Source organism: Phymastichus coffea, unplaced genomic scaffold (genome assembly GCF_024137745.1).
Source record: "Phymastichus coffea isolate CEN01 unplaced genomic scaffold, Cenicafe_Pcof_1.1 PCOF00003, whole genome shotgun sequence".
Classification (NCBI taxonomy): domain Eukaryota; kingdom Metazoa; phylum Arthropoda; class Insecta; order Hymenoptera; family Eulophidae; genus Phymastichus; species Phymastichus coffea.
In genome coordinates, this window is record NW_026706814.1 from 1,346,395 (window position 1) to 1,365,224 (window position 18,830).

The following is an 18,830-nucleotide window of genomic DNA, read 5'->3' on the forward strand; positions in this document are numbered from 1 at the left end:
TGGGCATGAGAAAGCTGTCGGCGCGATGGGTGCCGCGTTTGCTCACTCCGGACAACAAGCGCAACCGTGAGACAACTTCAGAGCAATGTCTGACGCTGTTTAAGCGGACTCCAAAGGAGTTTCTGCGTCGTTTCGTGACAGTCGACGAAACATGAATCCACTCGTATACGAGGTGTGTTCAAAAAGTAAGGTGACTTTGTATTTTTAAGAAAAAATATTTATTTATTTATCAATATTTATGTTGTCCCCGTCAAAGTAATCCCCCTCAGATACAATACACTTATGACAACGGTTTTTCCAATCCTCAAAGCACTTCTCATAAGCACTTTTCGGTATAGCCTTGAGCTCTTCCAACGATACAGTCTTTATCTCTTCAATCGTTGCGAATCTCCGTCCTTTCATAGGTTTCTTTAGTTTTGGGAACAAGAAAAAGTCACATGGGGCCAAATCCGTTGAATATGGTGGCTGAGGCATTATTGTGGTGTTGTTTTTGGCCAAAAAATTTCTCACAAGCAAAGATGAGCGAGCAGGGGCATTATCATGATGCAAAAGCCATGAATTGTTTTTCCACAATTCTGGACGTTTTCTTAGTATTGCTTCTCGCAAACAGCGGTTAACTCCAAGATAATACTGTTTATTGACCGTACGTCCATATGGTAAGAACTCCTGATGCACCACGCCATGGTAATCGAAGAAAACCGTGAGCAAAACTTTGACATTTGATCGAACTTGGCGTGCTTTTTTCAGTCTTGGCTCATCTGGGCTCCTCCATTGGGACGATTGGCCTTTGGTTTTAGATATCATAACCATATACCCATGATTCGTCACCAGTTATGACCCTTTTGAGTAAATCTGGGTCGTCGTTAACGTCATTCAACAGTACTTGAGCTATGCTCATGCGTCGGTTCTTTTGGCCAAAATTTAGCAATTTCGGAACAAACTTCGCTGACATACGTCTCATGCCCAAAACGTTAGAAAAAATTTCATGGCACGAGCCAAGCGATATACCAACATCCTCAGCAACTTGTCTGATAGTGATTCGACGATATTCCAGAACAATTTTATTCACTGCTTGAACGTTTTCATCAGTTGTTGACGTGCTTGGGCGTCCAGAGCGAGGCTCGTCATTGGCATCTTCCCGGCCATCTTGGAAGAGTTTGTACCACTTGTAAACATTTGTTTTACTCAGAACAGTTTCACCGTATGCCACCGTCAATATTTCAAGTGTTTCGGAGCACTTTATTTTATTTTTTACACAAAATTTGATGCAAATCCTTTGATCCATATTTTTCGATAGCAAGAAATCACCGAGCACGCAAAACACTTATAACCTTTACGCCTCTCACAACCAAACAAAAAATGCTATATACTTGAAACTTGGTACAGATGTTCGGGAAGAGTGTACCAACATAACAGAACAAAAAAATCGATAATCGAAAGTACGTTGCCCGTGAAATTTGAAAAGTCATCTTACTTTTTGAACACACCTCGTACACCAGAGACCAAGGAACAGTCGAAACAGTGTACTTTACCCGGCGAAAGTGCTCCGAAGAAGGCGAAGACTGCCCCATCGGCCGGAAAGGTGATGGCCACCGTTTTCTGGGATTCACAAGGTGTGATCTACATCGACTACCTGGAAAGGGGCAAAACGGTCACAGGGCTGTACTTTGCCGAATTATTGGGCCGATTCGACGTCGAATTGCAGAAAAAACGGTCCCATTTCACGAAGAAAAAAGTGCTCTTCCACCATGATAACACACCGGCCGTCGCCATGGCCAAATTGGTCGAATTAGGCTACGAATTGCTGCCCCATCCACCGTATTCTCCAGATTTAGCCCCGTGCGACTTTTTTTTGTTTCCAAACTTGATAAAGTCAGTCGCCCGGCAGAAATTTGAGTCGAATGAGGAGGTAATCGCTGCCACGGAAGCCTCTTTTCAGACCTCGAGGAGACGTATTTTTCAGACGGGTTAAAGAAGTTGGAGCATCGCTGGGCCAAGTGTATCGAACTAAAAGGAGACTTTGCTGAAAAATAAAAAGCCACTTTTCCAAAATTTTCGTTTTTCTTTTGTAGGCTAAGTACTTATCGGACCACCCTCGTATATGTATAGATGTATAAATGATAATTAGAACTCGTGTTATTCTCGTATTAATTTTTAAGAGATATTTCTCGCTATTTTGGTACTATTAAAATAAAATGTATTAAACATATTTTTATTTGTGATAAATTATGTTTGAGCTATAGATATATTTTATCAAAAAAAAATGAGATACCCCACGTACGGTGTAGAAATCAATTATTTTAAGAAAAAGCAACTGATAAACACAATTCTCCCAAAGTTAGGTCTATTAGTCTACATTTGGGTAAGGATGGTTTATGGGGGTTTGGTGGGTTAGAGGCAGGTTGGTTAGTTGAGGTAGTTCATTCAGGCGTAGGATTAAATTATTTCAGGAAATAACAAATGACTTAACTCGTGTTTCCCAGGGTTAGGAGGTTTCGCCTGCTGGTGTTTCAGTAAGGGTGGTATACGAGGTGTGTTAAAAAGTAAGGTGACTTTTCAAATTTCACGGGCAACGTACTTTCGATTATCGATTTTTTTGTTTTGTTATGTTGGTACACTCTTCCCGAACATCTGTACCAAGTTTCAAGTGTATAGCATTTTTTGTTTGGTTGTGAGAGGCGTAAAGGTTATAAGTGTTTTGCGTGCTCGGCGATTTTTTGCTATCTTGAAATATGGATCAAAGGATTTGCATCAAATTCTGTGTAAAAAATAAAATAAAGTTCTCCGAAACTCTTGAAATGTTGACGGTGGCATACGGTGAAACTGTTCTGAGTAAAAAAAATGTTTACAAGGTGTACAAACTCTTCCAAGATGGCCGGGAAGATGCCAATGATGAGCATCGCTCTGGACGCCCAAGCACGTCAACAACTGATGAAAACGTTTAAGCAGTGAAGAAAATTGTTCTGGAAAATCGTCGAATCACTATCATAGAAGTTCCTGAGGATGTTGGTATATCGCTTGGCTCGTTCCATGAATTTTTTTCTAACGTTTTGGGCATGAGACGTGTGTCAGCGAAGTTTGTTCCGAAATTGCTAAATTTTGACCAAAAGAACCGTCGCATGAGCATCGCTCAAGAACTGTTGAATGACGTCAACGACGACCCAGATTTACTCAAAAGGGTCATAACTGGTGACGAATCATGGGTATATGGTTATGATATCGAAACCAAAGTCTAATCGTCCCAATGGAAGAGCCCAAATGAGCCAATACCGAAAAAAGCACGCCAAGTTCGATCAAATGTCAAAATTTTGCTCACTGTTTTCTTCGATTACCATGGCGTGGTGCATCAGGAGTTCTTACCATATGGACGTACGGTCAATAAACAGTATTATCTTGAAGTTATGCGCCGTTTGCGAGAAGCAATACGAAGAAAACGCCCAGAATTGTGGAAAAACAATTCATGGCTTTGGCATCACGATAATGCCCCTGCTCTCTCATCTTTGCTTGTGAGAGATTTTTTGGCCAAAAACAACACCACAATCATGCCTCAGCCACCATATTCACCAGATTTGGCCCCATGTGACTTTTTCTTGTTCCCAAAACTAAAGAGACCTATGAAAGGACGGAGATCCGCAACGATTGAAGAGATAAAGACTGTATCGCTGGAAGAGCTCAAGGCTATACCGAAAAGTGCTTATGAGAAGTGCTCTGAGGATTGGAAAAACCGTTGGCATAAGTGTATTGTATCTGAGGGAGATTACTTTGAAGGGGACAACATAAATATTGTTAAATAAATAAATATTTTTTCTTAAAAATACAAAGTCACCTTACTTTTTGAACACACCTCGTATAAGGGTAGGGGTTGGATAGGTTAGGGGTAGGTGGATAAGAGGTATGTTATACAGCTGGGTTAACTCGTTTATGGTGTAAAATTCAATTATTTCAAGAAATAACAAATAACAAAGTTGCTTTTCACAGGATTAGGTGGTTTAGCCTGCATGTAGTTCGGTAAGGGTGGTTTATGGGGATTTGGTGGGCTAGAGGCAGGTTGGTTAGTTGAGGTAGCTCGCTCATGCATAGGATTAAATATTTTCAAGAAATAACAAACGACTAAACTTGTTTATCCCAGGGTTAGGTGGATTAACCTGCTGATAGTTTAACGGGGATGGTTTCTAAGGGGTGAAACACTCCTTAAATATATTTTTTTCTAAATCCGGATACACGTCAATTTATTTTGGTATTTTCTCATTATCAGTGGAATTTTTAAATCACTCGAGCTGATTTACTATATTGCATGTCGTAAAACAGTACAAAAAATAGTGTATTTACCCCTATTAAAAAGGGGGTTTCAACCCTTCGGTATAAATGTTATGTCCTTAAAAGCACCTTTTTATAAGAAATTTTTTAACGTTGAGTTTACTGAAAAATATTCATTTGATGCTAAGAAATATTTAAAAAACTGATTTTAGGTGGTTGATTTTCAGGGTGGATGTCACCTCTTAAAAGCCCTTATGAGCCATTAAAAAAATCACGTATCTAATTTTTTTTCAAGTACTACAACATATCCCAAAATCATTCAAATTGGTGAGGTCGGGTTGGGGTGGTTCCCTTGTTAGTGTAGTACCGCCAATTAGTTTTCACTATGTTTTGCCGTTTTCTTAAAAGAGTTTTCTTGGGATTTTTGATATGTGCGAGTGTAGCGAGGAAGCAGCACAGCAGCAACATTACAGCAGCAGCATTTACGAGGTCTGTCCGGAAAGTATCGGGCCTACCTTTATATTTTCGTGCTAGCGTTATTCTTTATCATCTGGTGTGTGGCATCAAAGTAATCCCCACTTGATCGAATAACACGGTTGCATCGATGTTTCCACTTTTCAAAACAGTCCTGGAACTCACTTTTAGGGGTAGCCTTAAGTACACTCGTCGCATTGTTTTCAACCGTTGTTTTGTCATCCAATCGGTGTCCTTTAAATTGTTTTTTTTAGTTTTGGAAACAGACAAAAGTCACAAAGGGTGGCTATGTCCGGACTGTATGGAGGTTGTCGAAGCAATGCGATATTGTGTTTGCTCAAAAACTGCTGCACAAGATTGGATGAATGCGCTGGCGCATTATCGTGATGGAGAAGCCAGTCACTACTTTCCCAAAACTGCGGCCGTATTCTTCTTACTGTATCACGCAAACGTTTCAAAATTTGAACGTAGTATTTTTTATTGATTGTCTGACCTGTTGGTGCATATTCGTGATGTACAACACCTTCACAATCGAAATAAAACAATCAGCATTGACTTAACATTGCTCCGACATTGACGTACTTTTTGTGGTCTTGGCGATTCAGAATGCTTCCACTGTGAAGATTGTTGTTTTGTTTCAGGATCATAACCATAAACCCATGATTCATCACCTGTAATAACTTTGCTAAGTACATTATCATCGTTATTGACCATTTCAAGATTGTCCAAAGCGATTTCTAAGCGAATGTTCTTCTGCTCTGCTGTGAGCAATTTTGGGATGAATTTGACACACACGCGTTTCATTCCTAAATTTTCAGTTGAAATTTCTGAAATGATAGTTTTTGCTATCCCAAGGTCTTCTTCTAGTTCTCGCACAGTCATACGACGATCTTGTTCGATTGCAAGTCGCACCCGCTCAATATTATCTGCGGTTTTTGTCGTCGAAGGTCGGCCGGAACGAGAATCACTATCGACAGAAGTGCGACCATCCTTTTATACCACCTCCTATACCACTATTTTATTCGTGTTTCGCTCATACACTCGCTTCCGAAGACCTTTTGCATCATTTGAATAGTTTCCGAACTCGTTTTTTCGAGTTGAAAGCAAAATTTGATACAAATTCGTTGATCTTGTTTTTCAGTCATTTTTGACAATATCAAAATCCGACGAACGAGAAAAAGGCTCTGTAAACAAAGACACGCTGCGCATGAACTATACGTCCGGCAGGTGTCTGTAAGTAAGCAATAGATTCGTGAGGCTTTACTGTTGTCGTTTCTGTCCGGTAGAGGTCGCTCGAACACTATGGTGCGAAGATATAAACGTAGGCCCTATACTTTCCGGACGGACCTCGTATTCTGGTACTTTAATTCAATAAGACCTTTTCCATTGCAGAATCGGGCTAATTAAGAACCACTGTACGAGGGTCGTTTGAAAAGTCCGTGTAAAGTCAGAGAGATGGCGCTAATAGTGCGCATCAAGGTTATTTTCAGTCAGTGGCATATCTTGGAAGAGCACACACCAAGTTTCAGCCAGATCGGCCAATTACTTTGCGTTTTACATTCGTTTCAATTAAAGAAATGGAGTGGTTGTAAAAAAATGGACGAAAAAGAATTTCGTGTATTGATTAAATATTACTTTTTCAAAGGCAAAACGCATCAGGAGATTAAACAGAAGCTTGATAAACATTATGGTGATTGTGCACCTTCGATTAGAATGGTTTATAAGTGGTTTCAAAATTTTCGGAGTGGCCATATGGGCACAAAAGACGCTGAACGTTCTGGACGCCCTGTTGAGCTTACCACTTCAGAAATCATTGATAAAATCCATAATATGATGATGGCTGACAGAAGAGTGGAGGTGCGTGAGATTGCTAGTACTATAGGCATCTCGAGCGAACGGGTACATAATATTTTACACCAACATTTGGACATGAAAAAGCTATTCGCTAGATGGGTGCCGCGATTGCTCACGATTGACCAAAAACGAGATCGTGTGAAGTGTTGCATGAATGGTTTGCAGCTGTTCCAGCAAAATCCGCAAGACTTTAAGCGTCGTTTCATCACTGTAAATGAAACATGGATACATCACTACACTCCTGAGACCAAAGATCAGTCTAAACAATGGGTTACCAAGAGGGAATCTGCTCCGAAAAAGGCAAAGACAATTCCTTCGGTCGGGAAGGTTATGGCGACTGTCTTTTGGGATTCGCAAGGAATAATCTTCATCGACTATCTGGAAAAGGGTAAAACCATTACAGGCGAATATTATTCATCGTTATTGGATCGTTTGAATATCGAGTTGCTAGAGAAACGTCCATTATTGGTCCACAAAAAAGTCCTCTTCCACCACGACAATGTGCCAGCTTACGCCTCAGCAGTTGTGGCCGCAAAACTGATGGAGATAGGGTTCCAAATCGTTTCACATCCCCCCTATTCTCTAGACTTGGCTACGTCGGACTACTGTTTGTTCCCTAATATGAAAAAATGGCTGACGGGGAAAAGATTTTATTCAAACGAGGAGGTGATTGCAGAAACGGATGCCTATTTCACAGACTTGTACAAATCCTATTATTTAGAAAGGATTAACAAACTAGAGCAGCGTCGGATGAAGTGTATAAGCCTAAAAGGAGACTATGTTGAAAAATAATAAAGATTTATTAAAAAAACTCAAGCAGTTTTTATTTTTGCACGGACTTTTCAAACGACCCTCGTATGTGCACCTGTAAGGTATCTCGTTACTTCTGTCAGCCGCGTACTCTCTGTCGCTTCATTTCATCTCACTTGCTTATTCAATCTGTCTCGTTCTCCCTCGCATAAATAACATAAGCGACTCGAAATGGCCGCCACCGCTTTCGCCCGTACACGTTGTGCCCTGATACCAGTACTCGTCATGTTTCCCCGTCGTCGGTCGCGTGTGGGTATGTATGTACGTATGCTCCGGATAATCCTCATAGCTAATGGGAATTGTCTGTGTGGCACTCAGGTCGATATTAGAGGAGCGCAACAACCCAGTACAGTTTATTGCCGGTTGCTACTTTCGTTGTGATTTCTTGTTTCACCAGATGCGGCGGTGCTCCAGCAAGTGTGTAATGCGTCCGCTCTGTTTTCGCGTATGTCCTTTACATATCTGCATATTTTTTTAAATTATTACTTTATATTTTTTAATAACCTACTTTGAAGTAATTTTTAAAAGCAGAACGCCAGAGACTTTTCTGAATAATAATTTATTGTATGTGGTATTTGAAAGGAGTGATCATCAAAGTTAAATGTGTCAATGTTATTTTGTATCTTATAAGTAATTTGAAGATTATGAATTCGAAAAAGTTTGGACCGAATTTCCCATATCAATCAGATATAAATCTTTTTACTAAATTATTTTTAAGCAACTAATTCTAATTTTTATGACAAAAATTTTTATATCTTTCATATATTCTCATACAGGTTCATGTAGTTGCTGATGCTCCGCATGGAGTTAGTTGGGATAGTAAAAAACACACTGGTTTCGTTGGACTTAAAAATCAAGGAGCTACGTGCTATATGAATTCTCTATTACAAACCCTCTACTTTACTAATCAGGTAAGTAAACTTGCAAATAAAACTAAATGATTATTTATTTTTATACCTACCATTATTAATTAGTACATTTAGGTGTATTTCATTCGAATAAGATGCTATATAGGAATTACAAAAGTTCGCGTCAGAGCTTTTATGAGTCAATGGTGCAAGCCATAAGAGTAGATAGTAGTCTATTCCTTAGTAACATTTGCATTAAATATACGTATGTTTTGTTATTACTATATTTAGTTATACCCTAATTACAAGTCTGATTATAGCAAAAAATATAACTCCGATATTAATTTTTTTGTATAAATTTAGAATAAAATATAATGAAATTTATGTGTATTCTTGAACTGTTAGTTGGTACATGTTATTAATTGTTGTTTATTGTACTCTCTATTTGAATGATACATTTATATCTTAGATAGAATTTATTGTTAAAACATTTTTTCTCGTTATGCCCAATTCTGCCTCAATTATATTATGGTGTAACGTTTCGATCATCGTGTTGTAACGGTCCTACCTATGAGCTCTTCTCTTATTTTCACTGGATTATTGCAACCCACTAAACTCATGAATCTACATATATCAATTAGTATACGAGGTCTGTCCGGAAAGTATAGGGCCTACGTTTATATCTTCGCGCTATAGTGTTCGAGCAACCTCTACCGGACAGAAACGTCAACAGTAAAGCCTCACGAATCTATCGGTTACTTACTGACACCTGCCGGACGTATAGTTCATGCGCAGCGTGTCTTTGTTTACAGAGCCTTTTTCTCGTTCGTCGGATTTTGATATTGTCAAAAATGACTGAAAAACAAGATCAACGAATTTGTATCAAATTTTGCTTTCAACTCGAAAAAACGAGTTCGGAAACTACTGAAATGATGCAAAAGGCCTTCGGAAGCGAGTGTATGAGCAAAACATGAATATAAGAGTGGTATATACGGTTCAAGGATGGTCGCACTTCTGTCGATAGTGATTCTCGTTCCGGCCGACCTTCGACGACAAAAACCGCAGATAATATTGAGCGGGTGCGACTTGCAATCGAACAAGATCGTCGTATGACTGTGCGAGAACTAGAAGAAGACCTTGGGATAGCAAAAACTATCATTTCAGAAATTTCAACTGAAAATTTAGGAATGAAACGCGTGTGTGTCAAATTCATCCCAAAATTGCTCACAGCAGAGCAGAAGAACATTCGCTTAGAAATCGCTTTGGACAATCTTGAAATGGTCAATAACGATGATAATGTACTTAGCAAAGTTATTACAGGTGATGAATCATGGGTTTATGGTTATGATCCTGAAACAAAACAACAATCTTCACAGTGGAAGCATTCTGAATCGCCAAGACCACAAAAAGTACGTCAATGTCGGAGCAATGTTAAGTCAATGCTGATTGTTTTATTTCGATTGTGAAGGTGTTGTACATCACGAATATGCACCAACAGGTCAGACAATCAATAAAAAATACTACGTTCAAATTTTGAAACGTTTGCGTGATACAGTAAGAAGAATACGGCCGCAGTTTTGGGAAAGTAGTGACTGGCTTCTCCATCACGATAATGCGCCAGCGCATTCATCCAATCTTGTGCAGCAGTTTTTGAGCAAACACAATATCGCATTGCTTCGACAACCTCCATACAGTCCGGACATAGCCACCCTTTGTGACTTTTGTCTGTTTCCAAAACTAAAAAAAACCATTTAAAGGACACCGATTGGATGACAAAACAACGGTTGAAAACAATGCGACGAGTGTACTTAAGGCTACCCCTAAAAGTGAGTTCCAGGACTGTTTTGAAAAGTGGAAACATCGATGCAACCGTGTTATTCGATCAAGTGGGGATTACTTTGATGCCACACACCAGATGATAAAGAATAACGCTAGCACGAAAATATAAAGGTAGGCCCGATACTTTCCGGACAGACCTCGTATTAAATGGCGCTACCCTACATATTATTAGATTGTATTAGTACTAGAGTCAAATTTCTTGACCATATAAGGAGCGTGACGTCACTCTACTTATAGATATAGATATGATAATTTTTATTGTTTATTTATAATGCGTTATTAAGAATAATTTGAATGATACAAAGTAATTTTTATATAAATTTTAGGGCATAGATTGAGATTATAATATTTTTAATCACTTTTAACTACTAAATCTTATTAAATTTTAATGTGCAAACTTAATTTCTTTATGAGTTTGTTAATTATTATAATAAAATTAATTATTATTATTTTAATTATCATAATAAATGTTAATTATTACAATAAAGCAGATACTATGAACTCAAGATGACGATCTGAGAAATATGAGTAAGAATTGGTTTCATTGATAACAGCTTAGTTATTACTGTTATCAGTAGATAAACAATTAATAATTTATTTAAGCAAATAATTGTATATGAACTGAAAGCGTTAATTTTGTACATAATAACAACTTGTTATTATTTATTAATCTTAATTAATCGATTTAATATTTACATTATAAGATTTTGCAAAAATACGAAAATTGATTATTATTCAAATGTTATTAACTAATTTAAGTAGTTCTTTTTTGAAATTACTTCTACAAGCGATAAACTATTGCTATATGTTAAATTTTCTTCTTATTTTATTATAAATTTTGCGCTATTGTATTAACTAACTTCATTAATTAATTAATAACTTTTAACTCTACTTTTAGCGATAAGTGTAAATTATACTTAAATGATCCATATCAACTTCTGTAAATTTTACATGATTTAGAATTTCGTTAGTGCTGTCTATTTTATTGTAAACAAGAGAAAATAATTTTGCACACTTGCGTAAACAGCTTGAAGAGTGCTGTCCTGCTAAAATAGGCGGGAAAATCTGTGTATAAATACGCTCACTTTTGCATAGGCTAGGATTCTCTCTTAGCCTTGCAAAGTGAGCTCTCGAGATTGGATAAACTTTGCTTATACTTAAGTTATGTCTCTCTAGTGGTTAACTAAGCAATTCTTTCCCTTTCAACATTTCGCTTAGAACATTTCGTGGTATGAGAAACTTAGGCTGAATTACATCCTTTTTTCAAGAGAGAGTTAAGCTCTGCAAAAGGGACAATTCGCACCATAAGAAACTAGGGTAAAGTCTATCTTTTCTTATATATCCTAACAATTATAGATATTTCATTTACAATTTTACTTCAAATTCAATATTCATATATATTTTTAACGTTAAACGAATTCTTACTCATTAACGCTACAGACTACAAGAGTATGAACATAATAATAAATAATAGGTGATATTAACATCACAGTGTGCTTTATAACATTGATGTCCAATATATACTTTTCTGTTATTGTTGCTTATATAATTGTGCATAATTTCATTGAATTTAAGCATAACATTTTTTATTCAATTAATTCTATCCGTAAGAATATAGTTTACCTTACATCATATTTCATTATTCTTCAAATTCCTTGCATTTATATCTTTCTCTAAAACATTGTGTCCTCATGACATCTTGCCCAAGATGCTACAGAAAAGATATAAAAACATCCTGAAACTGATTACGGCATATTCAGATGATATATTGCCAGAGAATATACGTAAAAAACTGCACGAAAATATGAGTGCCATTTATACCGAAAATCGGAAGGAAGACTACTCGACCGTGAAAACTTTCAGACCGATTAACATGACTTTCTTTATGCTGAAAACGGTGGAAAATGATATCTATGTTGGCAAGAAATGCTGCTATGTCGACCATTTTATCATAGTCAACGTACATACTTCATAGGAAAATACATAGAGACCGCCTTTTAGTCAATGATTAGTTACATTAAAAAAAAATGGAATAAAAAAATAACTATTATAGGAGCTTTTATGGATATAGAAGAAGATTTAAGTAATTTTTTTAGAAATACCATAGACAATTCCATGTTTGATTGAATTATACCTAAATTTATCAAAAGATAGATTAAGAGAATGCTAAGCCACAAAGCGTGTTTAGTGCAAAGAAAAGTAAAATATGTAGCGCGATAGATGCGAACATGGCGTTTATTACGCTAAATTACTTCTGCTAGCCGTGCAATGTTCCAGTACGCAGGCATCGTGTCACTATTTATTAGAACCGAAGAAGGTATGGGAAACGCGTTGACTCCACTGAAATGGCGACAGTAGGCCTCGCCACGAAGCTGATTGGCTGGATAAATGCTCGAGGGGAAGGAAAATGGCGGGTGCATACCAGAATGACTCTCGGATAACCTCGAACTACAATTTATTTAGCTTCACCACTACGTACAATGGAGCGATGCGAATTGACTCGTCGCATTCTACACCCACCTGCCTTCACTCGTGCAGATAAACGTACGGGCGCACGTTACAAGATAATTCCGAGAGGAATCAAAAAGAGGTTCGCCGCAAACGCCGTATTCGCAGATAATCGTAAATACTTTACCGTTGTGTCGCGCACTTGCGAACGATAGGTTAGAGAGAGAGAGAGAGATAGAGAGAGCAACGTCGGCGGTTTCGCTCTCGCGAGCGAATGGTCGCGGGTCGCTCGCGCTTGTTCATTCGATTGACGCGACATATCGGCTCTCTTCTTCCTCTCTCACTGCTACCACTTTCACTCTTGATTGGCTCCTGATGACGGTACCGACCACAAGTGGTTTCAAAATTTTCGGAGTGGCCATATGAGCACAAAAGACGCTGAACGTTCTGGACGCCCTGTGTTGAGGTTACCACTTCAGAAATCATTGATAAAATCCATGATATGGTGATCGCTGACAGAAGAGTGAAGGTGCGTGAGATTGCTAGTACTGTAGGTATCTCGGGCGAACGGGTACATAATATTTTGCACCAACATTTGGACATGAAAAAACTATCCGCTAGATGGGTGCCGCGATTGCTCACGATTGACCAAAAACGAGATCGTGTGAAGTGTTGCAAGAATGGTTTGCAGCTGTTCCAGCAAAATCTGCAAGACTTTAAGCGTCGTTTCATCACTGTAAATGAAACATGGATACGTCACTACACTCCTGAGACCAAAAAACAGTCTAAACAATGGGTGACCAAGAGGGAATCTGCTCCGAAAAAGGCGAAGATAATTCCTTCGGCCGGGTAGGTTATGGCGACTGTCTTTTGGGATTCGCAAGAAATAATCTTCATCGACTATCTGGAAAAGGGTAAAACCATTAGAGAGGAATGTTATTCATCGTTATTGGATCGTTTGAAAACCGAGTCGCTAGAGAAACGTCCACGATTGGCCCACAAAAAAGTCCTCTTCCACCACGACAATGCGCCAGCTCACGCCTCAGCAGTTGTGGCCGCTAAACTGATGGAGATAGGGTTCCAACTCGTTTCACATCCCTCCTATTCTCCAGAGTTAGCTCTGTCGGACTACTATTTGTTCCCTAATATGAAAAAATGGCTGGCGGGGAAAAGATTTTATTCAAACGAGGAGGTGATTGCAGAAACGAATGCCTATTTTACATACTTGGACACATCCTATTATTTGGAAGGGATTAACAAACTAGAGCAGTGTTTATTTTTGCACGGACTTTTCAAACGACCCTCGTATATCGTACAAGTTTTTATAAACATAAGATATCAGTTTGAATTCCATGTCTTTACTGGAAGGACGTGATTCGGAGAGTTAAATAATTTTTTCAATATTTTTAAATTTAAATTCATAAAATAATTAATTCGCTTATTCCCCTAGATGAAATCGGATTAAAACCTAAGCCTTTATAAATCGCTTAAACTAATAGGAAATTAAATGACGTAATCGGCGAATAAAATTAACTAACTTTAATTAATAAAAACTACAGTATTTTATGGGCCGAAAGACTAACGCACGCGAATAGAATTTACAATGAATTATTAATATTCGGTGAGAGAGAGAGAGAGAGAGAGAGAGAGAGAGAGAGAGAGAGAGAAGATTCGAAAATTACCGCGAAACTAACGCTCGGCGCGAATATAAAAAGATTTAATATCGCGTTTGACAAAATACTTCCGAACGCATTTTGTCACGCAACAATAAAGGGAGGTGCACCTACCCTGGGGTGCAATTACGGTGATCAGCCGTAATTGTTGATGAAAAAAAAATCAACTGCCAACGCTCCTCCAATTGCTCAGCTACGCTGCCTCACTCTCCAATCTGCTGCAATTTGCTGCTTCTGTACTGCTGCTGCTTGTTACCGCGACTATGACGTTGCACTCACGCACATAAAAATCTTCCCAGAAAACTTTGTAAATGGCGAAACACAGTGCAAAATAATTTAGCAGTATTGTCGCGAAACCAGCTGAGGTGTAACTGCATATTTCAAACGCTCGCGCTCCCTCTCTCTCTCTTAATCGTTCGAACTAACACGCAAGTAACAGAATAGCGATTAGTCGATTAGTTAAATCGACTACCGTTGCAAATTTAATTTAAAAATAACAGAATACTGGTAGAAAAATGTTTAACAAATTCTTTTATTACAGATTTTAAAAAAATATGGTTGAAGAACATTTTTCATCCAAATGTTGGTCCTACTAGTATATTGCTGCTAGATTCTTGGGGTGATCACTACGAAAAAGTAATTGAAGAAACTAGACCAGAAAATAAGATCGCTAATGTAATGAAAATTCCAACTGGAACTACAGAAAAAATCCAACCATTAGATGTATACGGATTTCGAGTGTGGAAAAATTTTGTTCGACGTTTTTCAGATAACGTTATTTTAATGGATTACGATATGAATTTACATTCGAGAAATAATATTATTAGTCTGCAGTCATTGGTTCATAATCAATTTTCGTCACCAAGATATTTAAATCAATTTAAATATTCTTGATTTAAAAGTGGATATCTTCAAGAAAAATCAAACAAATTTGATAATCCGGTTGGTTTCAATTTCGGAGATCTTGTAGTTCAAAATGCGAAATCGAAGGCTTCAAATATGCTGTAATTATAATTGTGGTTGGTGTAAAAAGTTTATATTAGTAAGGGTGCAGTACTCTATCAAAAAATTGGTACAAAAATAAATGAGTTAGGAGTAGAGTCATGTAAGATAATATAGATTAAATATAATTCTCTGTTCTTATCGATTCTGTATAAAAATAAGATTTTTCGCCATAAAGGGTTATAGTAGGAATTCATATAAATTTTTCCAGTTTATTTTCATTAGAAACGAGAATTGCAATGCCTATAATTTAATTAAAAACAAAAAAAACTGATTTTTCTTTTTCTTTCAAAACATAAACATCTGCTCAAAACTAAACTATTTTTGCACTGGAAAAATTCATGTCTTTTTATCAATTTTTCATCTATCTATCTTTTGGGTTGCAACCCCCAAAAGCTAATGTCACGAGAATACTTTCGATAAGGAATACTATCCACTTGGTTATACTAAAAATTATTGATTAGGATAAAAGCTATTTAAAATACCTGTTTTTGGGGGTGAATTTTGAGAGCAGATTTCACCCTTTAAATGTGTTTCTAGAATATTTTTCTTATAATAATATCTATAATGTAGTAAAAATTAAAAAATTCGCTTTCCCACGTGTAAAATTTTTATAAAGTTTCTATAAAATTTATATAGAAACGTTTTTATAAAATTTTTATAAAAAAATGATTCTATAAAATTTGTATAAAAACTTTATAGAATTGATAAACTTATATAGAGTATATATATGTAAATTTTATTTTATGAAATTACATATACACGAATGATACAGAATAGATAGAACAAGTGTAATGAATTAATCAGCGTTGTGATATAAATCATCATAAATTAATAAACCTAAGGTTGAAAAGAAAATTATATAATATAAGAAAAATTAGTGGAATTCATTCAAATACGCTTGGCATTCAAAATTTGACGATCCTTATATTCGATTAACTTCTGCCTCATAGAAGCCAGCACAAGTTGATCATTCATTGGGGCCCATTGACGTTTCTGTCCGTATTTTCGCACGTAAGCTAAAAGAAAAATAATTGGAAAAAGTTATTTGTGAAAACATATATGTACGTATGAGTATTGATACAATATTTTTACGCACCAATAATCGCATCCACAGCCGGCTTGTAAAGGCCTGGCCGAGTTTCATGAGCGGCTCCACGACTATTGGCCTTCCTACCTTTGAGAGAATATGTACGCAGAGCTTCCTCCTTGAAGATGGCATCCATCAACGCTCGTGCCAGCAGGGTTTGGCGATAACACGATTCCTTAGCACTCTTGAATTCATAGGCATTGATGAAGATTTTCGTACCGGATGATAACTCAACGATCTATAAAAATTTTCGTACATTTACAAACTTGTCTCGAATATTTTTGTAGTTTATTTTACATGGTTTTCTGCATTTTCTTCGTAATTCTTCAAAGCCCAATATCCATCACCGATATTGATATCACCGATCTCAGTTTTTATTTTTTTTGCAGGCTGTTCAATTTCGTCCTCGAATAATTCGTTTCCTTTTTTTTCTTTTTTCACTTCTATCATCATGGTTGGCTTGATAGTTCGTTTCGTTTGGCTTTTATGAAGACTGTTTGGCTAGCATTAAATGAAATGATGAAAATTTAGTTTTTTATGCGATTATTTATTTATTATTATTTTACCTCGTGATTCTCTTCGTCTGAGTCCTCGCTAATGGTGATAGTCCTGTTACCTTTTTTTTGAGGTTTTACACGTAAGATCGGCGAAGACTCAGGAGATTTTGGTGTGTCGAAATAAGCCTTGTCCTACAATTATTTACAATGTTACTGAATAAAGTTTTATTGGTTTTAAAAATTAATTATGCCTACCACTGCATCTTCTTCCTTGAAAAGCTCTTTTTCGTTATCAGATAATATTTGATCGTCGTCATTGTCAGACTCCATGTCAGTTGGCAAACCCAGTTTTGGCTCAAGTTCAGCAATGACACAAGATCTTCGTTTAGTGGATGAACTATTCTGCTGAGATGTTGATAGCTCCATACAAAAGTCTTCATTACTATTTGGAAAGTAGTCACCAATATCGTCGCATGCTCTTTCTTGATCGCTTTCTTCGTCGGGAATGGTGTAAGAGCGCCTATTTTTCTGAATATCAAAAGTGGCAGCACTTTCAACGTTTTCGGATTCAGTTGACGGTTTCTCAACCAAATCAGCGATGGAGGTACCTGCTCGCGTATCATAACTTCTGATAATTTCAAATAGGTACGCCACTTTCTAAAATAAAATGATTGTTGAACATTTTTTTTTGGTTGATATTATTGGCAAAAAATATAAATAATTTATCATACCCTCTGAAGAAGTCCAATATTTTCGTTTAAAGTTACGTACATGGCAGTGCAAGCATCAATGTAAGTAGACATGGTTCGGAACTCGGCTAATAACCAGTGCAGTCCTTCTGGTAACTGTAGTTTGACTGTTTCTTCAGAGCTTGCACTTACTTCACCGCTATTTATTTTTCTATCAGCCGAATTTTTGCCTACATTTATTTGGGATTCCATCTCCATCATGATACTTTTAGTCATCAAGCTATCAATTCTATTTGTTAGACGATTCTCAATAGCCTAATAATGAAAAATATTTCATTAGCATACGAAATTTAAAAAAAAAAAACAAAAAATGTGTAGCTTTAAAAAGAGTACCTTTTTCTTTGTTTTCTTTTCAGCAGTTTTCTTTTTCAGTTCCTTACTTTTTGCATACTTATATACAAATGAAATTAACAATTAGTAATAATGTTACGTTTACTGCCAATCAAAAGTATAGAAGGTTATGAAATATTCGCAGGTTGAATAGAAGTATAATTTTTAGTTGACTTTACACAAGTTTAAGTTAAGAATGTACATCGATCACCTCAAGCTCGATACATTGCGAAAATTTTATCTAGGCACTGCAGTCGATTTTTAATCGTTTGAATACGAAGTAAAAAAAAAAGTACGTAGTCAAGTTCATAAAACACATCTATTAATTTGTACCTGATATTTTGACGATGGTCCCGGTGTACTTTTGGGCTTTTCGAGAATCTTCTGGCCACAAATAAGAAATGGTAGTTCCTTCGCTGAGCTTGCTGGTTTTTTTATCTTTGAGGATCGATCGTTCGTAGATCAAACATACCGTAAATCCGCAGTCCAAAAGATACTGCATTTTTGACATTTTCGCACCGACTTGATATACGTATCCGTTCGAAGAGGTAACAAATTATTCTGCGTAGAAGCTCGAACTTGGTCAGCTTGCCGCTGTCAACTGCAGTAACCTATCTTTTCAGCATACTTTTTTTTTTTTTTTTTTGATGCCATGAATGTTGTACATTAAGAGTGGCTTTTTTTTTGCTGAATCGTTGAGTGCCGAAATCAAAATATTTTCTGTTGAAATTGATTGATTCGATTTTACCTAATAGCGGCAACGTAATAAAAAAACATCGTTATTGTGAGAAATGCGGTGAATATTTAGGTGAATGGTAAACTCAAACACCAATTACCAAGTGCCTCAATGGAGCATGCGACAGTAAAGATCTAAAAGGGCTTTTTGTAGAATATAGTTTAGAATCTGCTATAAAAAACGCACTTGAATGTCAAAATTTAGGAATGTACTTAGAAGAGTT

The 18,830-nt window shown here is 36.9% G+C and overlaps 1 protein-coding gene across 1 annotated transcript in view; it reads left to right on the forward strand.

Annotated features, from left to right (window-relative positions):
* LOC131665443 (ubiquitin carboxyl-terminal hydrolase 7) overlaps nt 1–18,830 on the forward strand; it is a 957,589-nt gene that overhangs the window by 251,276 nt on the left and 687,483 nt on the right. The window contains exon 6 of the mRNA XM_058937325.1: nt 8,172–8,306. Within this exon, the coding sequence (XP_058793308.1) occupies nt 8,172–8,306 (135 nt within the window). The remainder of the gene's footprint in view (nt 1–8,171; nt 8,307–18,830) is intronic.